General features: G+C 41.7%; 1 protein-coding gene across 1 annotated transcript; it reads right to left on the bottom strand.

Annotated features, from left to right (window-relative positions):
* Nucleotides 1-5,265: 5,265 nt before the first annotated feature.
* Nucleotides 5,266-10,494, bottom strand: C7H2orf69 (chromosome 7 C2orf69 homolog). The gene is made up of 2 exons (XM_074911360.1): nt 10,126-10,494; nt 5,266-8,791 (listed from the first exon to the last, which is right to left on the bottom strand). The coding sequence occupies exons 1-2, from the start codon at nt 10,435-10,437 to the stop codon at nt 7,952-7,954; spliced, it is 1,152 nt and encodes a 383-aa protein (XP_074767461.1). The 5' UTR covers nt 10,438-10,494; the 3' UTR covers nt 5,266-7,951.
* Between the last annotated feature and the right edge of the window lie 242 nt (nt 10,495-10,736).

Below are 10,736 nucleotides of genomic sequence, written 5' to 3'. Positions count from 1 at the left end.
TATTCTTCTAAACCTGTTCTTCTTGGCAGTTCAATACAGTGAAAAAAGTCTGCTACCATGTGAATGGGCACCCGGCCATCTTAATGAATAGGCATGAATGGAACCAGCCAAGCGCTTCTGATGGGCATCATTGTACGTTCTGAGGGTAGAATTTAAATTTGGGATCACAAATAGGTCTCCCAAAAATTTTGTTTGAAAATGAACAAGGATTGCTTGTGCCTACTGCTGAGACAGAATCTCTGTGTCTGTTAGGCTGGGGAAGCCTTTTGGCTTTGTTGGACTGATAATGTCGAGGGCCCCATTTGAATTGCAGAGGTGTACAGAGCATATTCTTTGTGTTAGGACTAAATGGAGAGGCTCAGAGAGCCTGCAGGGCTAGACAAAGCTGTTTTCCAGCACTGTGCCTGCACAGCTCTCACTTTTAACTAACCACCAGCAGTTTCTCAATATGCTAGTTCAGAGAAGTACTGTGCTGATCCCTGCACATTCTGCCATTTCTTGATTCTCCATTCCCAAAAGAGAGGTGCTAGCTTGGTGTTCTCAGGCCCCCTCAACACTCAAGTATAAATAAGGAAAGCTTCATGGAGCAGCAATCGGTGTATGAGCGATCCGCTTCTGTCTCAGCTTGCGAGAAGAGCCTGCAGTGCTCCAGAGGGAGGGTGGGAGCCATTTGGGGCTCTTGGGGAGAGGAGAAAGTAAAAGGAGTAAAATCCTGTGGGTCAAGTGCATTCACACTGCTGTGCCATCTAATGGTGAAATTAAGATTTTCAATAATACTTGTTTCCTAGTACATATGTAAAAAACACGACTAAGATCTGTCAAGCCACAAGTACTCAGAACACATTTTGAGTATTTTTCAGTCTCCCTCTTTATTTTGTAAGGGAGGCAATTAAACTGTTCATCTAAACACCTTAGGCCAAATGCATCCCTCAGTTGCGGTTATTAGCGCTGAGGCAGCCCAGCAGGAAAGCTACAGTAAGTCACTTGTTTAGACTAGTGTGAAGTTTGGATTGGAAAGGGTGTATCTGGCTGGGAAAAGAGGGTCATGCTGAATTAAATGTGAGTCAAGTGCTATAGCAAGCACAGCTATTTCTTCTTCACGCTACCAACTTTAAAATGAAGCCTATATTTTTATACGTCAGCAAACGAGGTTATCTCACCCTGATCAGCTGGTGGATAACCCAGCCCTGCTCCTGCTTCTCTTCCAGCATTGTGAAAAATCTCTGCAGTGATAGTGGGGTGTTTCTTTCCCTTCCCATGACCCCTTTGGTTTTCACTTCTCTAAGATTGTCAGTAAATCCCACCAGATGTGATGTAAGTGCATACTCAGGAAAGCTCAATAAAAACTATTCTTTGTAGACCAGCACAGTAATTGTTCTGTCAGTGCCACCCTTTTTTCATTTTGAACCAGTTTCTTCAATTTCTTATTTAGTAACTTCTAGAAATCATTTGTTCTGAAATGTTATAAAAGAAACCAAGCAGTTTAAAGATGTATTTTCTTAATTTGAGCATGATGTAACTAGTGATAAAAATCTTGAAGGTACTATGTTAAAAAAAAAAATAAAATTACTTGGTGCTCTCTAACCACTGTGCTACATGGTGTGAAACTGGCAATAAAGTGATGAACGAATGCATTAAAGAAATAACTTCCAGCTAACATACTGAGAGAATACATGTAGCCACACTTAAAAAAACCACTACTGAAATAACACAATGAATTAGAGTCACTGACATTTTGTGAAAGTTTGTCCTTTAGAGACCTAAAGCAAAATGGGATCATGCCACAACAAAACAGATGAAGTTGTGGTAACAGGTACTAGAAAAATAAACACTGACCATCCTAAGCATTCAAACCAGCCACTTCAAACAGTGTATGCAACAGAGGAGTTAGGTGGTGCAGACTGCCCAGGACTGAAAGATGAATTATGATACTTAAATACAGACAGTATCTGAAATCACCAGTTTAAACATGGCCTACCCCAAACTTTCAATTACTCTCAAAATTTGGTGACTGAGTCTTTTAAAATGTAAGTTCATTGCAAATCAACACCTGGAAAGAATTATTTATTCTTCATCGTATGAAATATAAAGGATGACTAATTTCAGAAGATGCATGTTTTATCTTTCTTAATGTGGTTGCTGTAGAAAGAATCAATTTTAAAAATTGATGTCAAAATATTCTCTTTAAACACGTCATTAAATATCTGCCTATCATGTATGTGCTGAAGATTTGATGTATCTTACTTAAGAACATGTTTCTCTCCAGGAGCTACACAGGGTCTAGGTTCTTAATCTGAGTGACCTGTTAAATGCGTAATGTGAAAGGGTTTGACTTGATCGTGAAGGATCAGAAATATATTTGCAATCCTTTTTAAATACGCAGTATTAAACTGTTTGCCTCATACACACTGTTAGTCTCACAACACGACTACTAACTTGACTAATGTCGGGATGATTTTTCCACAGTAGAGGTTATATTACATGTGGTGTGATCCCAGTATGCATTATTTCACAGCTTCAAAAATAAATCCTGTCCTTGTTTCTTTCTCCTCTAGCCCAAATGTATCTTCCTAAACCTGAGACGTTTAGATGTTTCCATGCAGACAACACAGGTGTTGAAGATACATACATATTCTGAAACAGCAACTTTTACAAGGGATTCTCTGTAAGTTAGCATCACTCAATAACCAAAGATTCTGGTGTTACTAGGATAGATGAAATTCAGGGGGGTTTGGGGACAGTCTGTGATAAAGTACCATGTTAAAATCTCCTATTTTGGTTTGGGTCTGACGCTAGCAGTGAGGATAGACTCTGAGCTCTGTATGTAGTAATTCCTGAGAGCAACGATCTCTTTTAAGTGGCAATTCCTGAGAGCAACAAGAGCAGATTAATTCCTTTCCAATTGTTCAGATCTGTTCCTAGTCAACATTTTTAAGAGCAGATTGAAAACATTAAAAGAACTGCTCAACCATGTAAAACGTGCAGCTCCATGTGCGATGCTCTGTTCGTACAAAAATGCTCAGAAGCTATCGCTTGCAATAATAAAACAGATCACAGTAACGGACAGTTTTCGCTATGAAAACATTTATACTTCAGCTGTCAAGCAGTATATGAATTGCTTAAAACTTCCATCACACAAAATCAATGTATTTCTCATGACGGGGCATGGGAAAGAAGAGCTATGCAGAAAGCCTGTAAGGGATGCAATAGCTTTATCTAACACCCAGGCTTATATGGTGTGGGAAATGTGAAGAGCCTTGTTTTGCACTTCAGCACTGGTACGTCCCCTGTTTTCTGTGTCTTGCAGCAGTGCTTTCTTTAGAAACAACTCAGCTCTGAAGTGCCAAGTTTAACAAAGGAAACTAACAATCGTGACTGAAAGTGCTCTCTGAAAGCTTACTAAAAGAAGGAAAATTTTTTCTGAACCTTGAAGTAATGGCATTCTGCTCCGTTTCAAGTACATGAGATGTTTCTATACATGAAGAAAAAACAGGTAAGAATTCATTTTCTCCTTTTGTTCTGCCAGATGCTTTTCTGGTCATTTGCTTAAGTGGAATTTTGGGTCACTTGGGAACATGTAATGAAGCCCTAATGACAGGAAATGAGGACAAAGCCATCACTACTTCATAACCTGCACTACACTACACACAAAATGACTGCCTGAATCAGTTTTCCATGGCTTCCACAGTGATGTGGAACAGCTAATCCTGTGCAAGTGGTTTTTGTCAGTGGGAGAAGTGAATTATGCTGTTAATACTGATGGAATTAATTTAGTCAGGAACAGTGTGTCTGGCACTGGGAGAAGCAGTGTCCGTCTGCCACACAGGTGTTACGTGATCTTGCATTACTGGCTTAATGACTTCATGTTATTATATTTGAATTAAAAACAGTCACCTTGTATCAGAACAGAATTAAGAGAGCAGTAAGACCAACATAAAGCTAGTCAGGGTCTCCATCAGCAATATTTAAATGTACCTACATTTTCATCAGGTTATGAGCATCAGAAGTAGATTTTTTTATTCTTTAATCTACCATCCTTACAAAAATGAAATGAGATTCTAATACAAGATTAAAAAGATTGTGAAGAAGTAACTCCAAAGGTGATTTGATGAGGCTCTCTGTTGTTGATTGCAGTCTGAGACATCTGCCTTTGCTTTTGTATTGCACAGGGACACTGGACACACAGTTCATGTTGTGGATTCCACTAGGCAGTGATGCACCTAAAAATGTGGCTCACAGCAGAGCACACGCATTCCAAAATTTTTACTGTTCTTTAAATTCTCTCTTATTTTAACTGATAAGACCCCATGTAATTTTAAATAAGCATGCAAGGTTATACTTGGTGTGTGTGTATATATATATATACTATACAAGGTATACTTCACCCTCCGTGCTTCAACTTTCAGTCTGTACAAGACCACAAATATTGTTCATCTGCAGAGAAGAAGTACTTGTTAGCTTAAGAAAGACAGCCTTGCAAGCACTGTAAGAGGGAAGAAAAAACAGGTGATGTTTTCTTTCTGCAAACAGCTCAAAAAGAACCTGCTGGGAAAACCTGAGCGCATGATCACGCACAATTCACTTTTCTCTATGGATACACATATCTATGAATCCACAGTTGTAACATCTGAACTCCTGAACTGACTTAGCAGTCTTACTCAAAATAATTTCTATGACTATTTAAATACAGAGCACTCCTGTCAGTTATCTCTATCATCAATAATGTTAATCAAGACAGAACAGCTCACCATAAAGTCCTTGTGCTAACATAGGGAGGAAGTAGGATGTTATCAATGGGAGGACAGAAAAGATTGCTCCTTTCAGCAACATGTTAAGACCTGGACCCTTAATCATCTTTCAAAATTAGGGGCCAATACCAATTAATGCAGCAGCATTTACAGAGATGTGATTAAATTAGTCCCAGATAGGAAGCAGGTTACCAAAGTTTCTAGTATTTAAAATGCACACAAAATAAAATCATTTAAGTCATACAGATTCTGGACAATTTCACAGAACTGAGCCTTCTTTTAAAGGAACTTAACAGGCAGAGATTAAAACATTTCAGCATTTCTCAAAATCTGAAGAATGTCTTGTCTATTATACAAGACACAAGCATGTAATATAAAGAGTATCAGCTATTACATACTAGGTTGTACTGTGTAATGTTGCTCACTCCATTCAAAAATGGAACTGTCCTGAACTAAACCACTATAAGCATGAGAATCACTTAACTTTAGGAATTTGCATCTAAGCTTATTAAAAACTGCCTTTACAGTTAACACTGAAAAACAGGCATATACAACTATGACCCATTTCATCCTAACAGAGAAATGTTCACACCCTTGGGTGCTTCATGCCAGCTTTCCCATGTGTGCGAGATGCTAGTAAGCTGTTTTACAACTGCAGTTGCTGACTACACAAACACAAAGCCTCCTTCAAGAAAAGCTATCAAATAAATCTGTTTTTTTTAAACCTGATAAAGCTTAATCCACAAAACTTAACTGCACATTCCTTGTTTAACGGTTTTACACTGACACCAAAGCGGTTTCACCCATTAGAAATAGTTTATTTTCTACATTGTTTGCAAAATTTATTTTTAGCATGCACTGTAGTGAATAACAGAGGCACATTCCAACAGAGTACTACAACTGTTTAGAGAATGAAAAACAACCAGTCAGTTTTCCCTCCACAACATGAGGTCTCACAACAAGATTAGCTTTACAACAAAGTGCTTATTCTTCAAATTAATAAAGCAACACTCGAGCCTATTTTATTTAACAGTTATTGTAAGCAGCCTCCATCAAGCAGGTTAATATTTTCATAGGACAGCCATCCAGAAACTTCTGAAGACAATGTCAATATTTTCATAAGCTGTTTCCAAAAGCTTGCAACAACCTACTCCTGCTGTTTTGGCTGGCACAGAATTGTTTAGAAATTGGTCTGTGATCTGCACTGTTATTGGATAGGGCAAGTTTTAGCATTCACAAGTTAGCCTGGTTAAGTCTGAGACCGAGAAAGTAAGATCAGTGGTGTGGTTTGGGTTTTTTGTTATTTGTTTAAATTTTATCTTCTAAGTCGATAGTTAAAGATGTTTCAAGCAATTTGTAGGCTTTCTATTAAAATCACTTTGCTACGTGACCCACATTTCCTTTACAGAAAAAAGTCGTGGCATATCATGCAAGTGTTATCAAAAGGACAAAAAAGGGAAATAGCCTTCCTTGGAACATATAAACATGTTGTTATAAATCCAATAAGACAGTAATTGATAAATAGGGTTGAATAAATTCTTCAAGAAAATGCATTCAAAAAAAGTAGATGGAACGAGAATTCAGATTTTTTTATAAAATGATAGAGTTGGTTTGTGTGTTGTACTTTTCCTCCATCAACTAAAATAGATTATTTCCCCCTTTGGTCAATCCTTTCTACTACCCTTAATATTTTGAGTATTCAGAAAATTTTCTGAAGAGTTCAAAACACTTTTCTCATTCTTCAGTGATCACTAACTCGTGCGCCAGCTCTGCAAGAGTTGTGAAAATGCTGTCTCCAGTGAACCTTGTAAGTTTTAATGATGCCAGCAGAAGATGACCCTGGACTTTCCTTCCACAGTGTAAGAGTCATGGAAAGCAAGCAGGGGAAAGATGTTGCTAAGCCATCAAAATACAAATAAAATGCCTTTTTTCACAGCTGAGCCACATCTGTTTGTGTAATCTTAACAGTATTTTTGCCAACTTCCTTTTGTATTTCAATCCTTCCAGGAAATCCAAACCCATTTTAAGCTACTGGTTCACTGTTAATAGTTGCAGTTGTCTTTAAGAATGATACTAAGATTCATTTATAGGTAAATGGAAAGTTACTTACAACAGTAGAAAAGTTCCACTAATACCCTCATTTTCTGTCTTTCAGTAACTCTGAAGAACGTTCAGGTTTGGGGCCTGAACTAGACTACATCTTTTGTATCATCTGATTTGCCCAGATTTGTATTTAATGGGGCAGGGGTTCAGTATGAAAAATTAGGCTCTGAAAATAGATTTTTTGAGTGGCTGTAGAAGCAACTACTGCGATACATTTAAAGATGATAATAGTTTTAAAAACTGAAGCATTTTGACCTCACCAGTCCAAGGCAGGGATAAAGACATCTCTTGACTTGAAAATACAGATATTGCTGCTGGTCCTTATAGAAGTTAATCAAAGCAATAGCAAGCTATGCTGAAACAGCAATAAGCTACACCATCCTCATTATTCTTGGTCACTTAACATAGCTACGACAAAATTTTCAAGCCCCCAGGTGAAATGGCTATTCACTAGCAGATACTACACAGTGAACTAATGAAACTTTATAGCAACAGAAAAGTCAAGGTGCACATAGGAAGAAAAATAGATTGGCACTATTATTCCAAAGGTAAATATTTGTGACTTTGTTTCAATTAGGAGAAATGTTACACAACTGGAAGATTAAATTAACTAACTAAACCAGTTTTCACCAAAATATATAACTAAGATTGTTCTAACAGTCATCATTTTCCTTAAGTCAAAAAAACATCCTTATGTCTGTTACTGACAACGATCAAAGCTTTTAGCCCTGGAAGCTACTGAACTGAAGTATCCAGGCATTTGAAAGTCTTGAGTACTTTTAAACACCCACTAAAGGCAGTATATGACATTAGACATTTTGTCAACAGTTTGAGAATAAATGTCCACATTTAACAAAAAACATGAATAGGATAGTTCTTCACAACAATTTTTTCCAGGAATCAAATGACAACACCTGTTGTAGGTAGGCAGTCCCAATCCTCCTTTTTAAGCTACTGAAATTTATATATAGTATCTATTAGCAATGAAGGACTGATTTAGTATTCTCTTCAGAAAGCATCTGCTCAAAGTTGTAAATTTAGATTATATTTACAGTGTTAAAAGCGCTTTTACAATTAATATACTTGAGATACATACAGTCTCAAAATACTTCATGAACTCTGAAATGGTTATCTAAGGAGGGAACGTCATCAGCAAAATGCAGCTGATCATTTATTTCCACACCAAATTCTTCAAGTATCTGTACAAATTTCTCATGCTCTCTCCCGATCCATGACCTCATTGTGTCAAACACTTGGTATGGTGTAACATGAGCATGAACTTCAATTCCTGTTTCTGCAAGTTCTTTCAGCACTTCAGGGTAAGTAACCCAAGTATTGCTTCCTCCCGAGTGACCACCATCCAACCAGTAAATTGCTTTGATGTTTTTTAAGAAGGCATCTGTATTCTTGTCTTTTTTGGCCTCCTTCAGCTCATAAAGCAGCTGGTTCAAAACCACACAACCTTTACTGAAGCCAATCAAAGTAAATGACACTGCACCTACAGCAGACGGTATAATGAAGTTCATAGCAGAATTATTAGAGCATTCACAATCTCTCTCTTTTTCTGTGGATGAGCAGCCATTTGTCGTAGGAACAGACTGTGGCTGTGATTTACCAGCAGCTATTTTTGCATCCTTGCTGACACCGTGCACACTTTTCTGGGACAGCAGAATATTCTGAGAGAGTCTGAATGCATTAACGAGCAATGCATGGAGATGCTTGAAAGCTCCAAAGTCAGTGCTGTGCTCTGGTGCTCCAAACATGTTGCTTGCCACAAAGTTGTCATAACAACTGAATTTGTGCAGATGCATTCGAGAACACTTTACAACCCAAATAAAGCTATTGGGGAACCGGCGAGCAAGTATGGTAGCAACATTTTCAAAACTCCAGTGCTCCCACTGAAAGTTTTCTGGGTGGCAAGACATGATGTCATGATAGTTCTGAAAAATTAAGAAGAATAGAAAAGATGCGTTACTACATTGTGAAAAGACTTCTGCTCTGTCTAGCAAACTTACATTCATTAGAAAGGACTGTAACAGAGAAACACGCATTAAAGAGGTACGCACTCGCTAGGCTTCCAGGACAAGAAACCCATTAAAGAAACTGGCATATTTAGATGTACTTATTCTACTTTAATATTTATACCACGCATTTTTAAAACCCCCAAAATTAATACAATAAAAGTAAGCACATGGAAGTATTCATAATTTTTATTAACTTCACTCCAAGAGAAGACTGAAATATTTCTCAACTTAGTATGACACAGAATATATAACTTTGCTATATCATATCCATCTGTGGAAATACTGATTATCTTATTACAACCCACCAATAAGACTTAAAACTTGGTAGTAAATTTTCTATCTTTTATAGAGAAAAAACAATCCCTTTCATTCAACCGTAGGGTGTCTTTATTCCCCTTGTTCACATCCATATAGGGCATGGATGGAAAAAAATTAACCCCCAAGTCATGAATGATCCTCACCTCTGAATTCATAATTGCAGAGACTGCTAACCGGTTTATTTTCTTAAGGAATAATAAAAGTCATACCCAGGAATGGTATTCAGAAAGATTTTCTTAGGCCACCCCAATCCTTAAAATGAAAATCCGATAAGTGCTGCATCTTTACCTTACTGGAAAGTCTTTTCCCTAGAACAAAGAGGCACTACCTCTGCTTTTAAGATTGGCTGACTACCCAGAGCAGGTCATGTCACAGATGTCGACCAAATGCTTAGAGACAGCACTTCAGAGTCTCTGTTCAGTTTCTGTCACCTCAGAGACAACACGTGCCTTCTTCAGGGCACGCTGAGAAAGCGTCAGCGCCTGGGAGAGACCCGCAGGACGGTGTCTGGGATGTCTGTAGGCCTGCACGGAGACGACTGGCCACCTTCGGATGTCATCGTCTCCTCTCCACGGCCACTCTCTGGTACCGCTTCACCCCCAGGAATGTCAATCTCGGGCGGTACTATAGAGGAAGCCTGTCCCTCCGCTGCTGCTCCAGTTCAGGTTTCAAGAACGGCCCATGCTCGCCACGTTTACCGGGCGGTAGCGGGCAGAGAGTGCCCAAGAGATGCTTCCCCCAGGGCGGAGCTCCAACTCGCCGCGCCGGGATCCCCGCCACCGCCTCCTCACCGCCCGGAGAGCCGGTGCTGTCCGCGGCTGCCCGCAGCACCGCTTCCCCGCTCCCGCCCTCCCGGCCCCCTCAGCCGCCCGGGCCGCTCCCGCCCGCCATTGCTTATCGCCCGCGGCCGCCCGCAGCCCGCCCGGCCGTACCTGCACGTCTCCCGGGAAGTAGACAACGTGATGCTGCGGCGGCGCCGGGCCGCGCGGGGCCGGTGGCGGCAGCAGCAGCAGCAGCTCGTTGGCCCGGTGCGGCTCCGCGCCCGGCACCTCGGGCAGCCGCAGCCACGGCGGGCTCAGCCGCGCTGAGAAGCCCGCGCCGCCGCCGCCGCCGCCGCCCGCAGGCCCCGCGGCGCAGGCGGCCGGCGCGCCGCAGAGGCTCATGCTCCTGCCCAGGCAGAGGGCAGCGGGGCCCGCGAGGCCCCGCAGCAGCGAGGCGGCGGCCGGCGGGCAGCGCCTGCTCATGGGAACGCCGACCCCGCGCCACACCGGCCGCCTCCCGCCCGGCCCGGCCCGGCCCGGCCCGGCCCGGCCCCCTCTGCCCGCCCCGCGCCGCGCCTGCGCACCGCCCCCGCCCCGCCCGCCGGCCCCGCCCCGCCGGCCCGGGGGACCCAGTAGGGGGCGCCGCGCGCCGAACGGCCGCCCGCGCCGCCGTGACGTCACCGGAGCCTTTAAAAGGAGGGCGGCGGGAAACGGCGGGCCGTGAGGCGCTGCGGGTGGGCGCGGGGCCGCCGCCCCTCGCCGCGCTGTTGGGCGCCAGCGCT

The sequence above is a fragment of the Athene noctua genome, chromosome 7, assembly GCF_965140245.1.
Source record: "Athene noctua chromosome 7, bAthNoc1.hap1.1, whole genome shotgun sequence".
Classification (NCBI taxonomy): Eukaryota; Metazoa; Chordata; class Aves; order Strigiformes; family Strigidae; genus Athene; species Athene noctua.
Note: the sequence above shows the minus strand (reverse complement) of the source record. Positions and strands in the feature narration are given on the sequence as shown.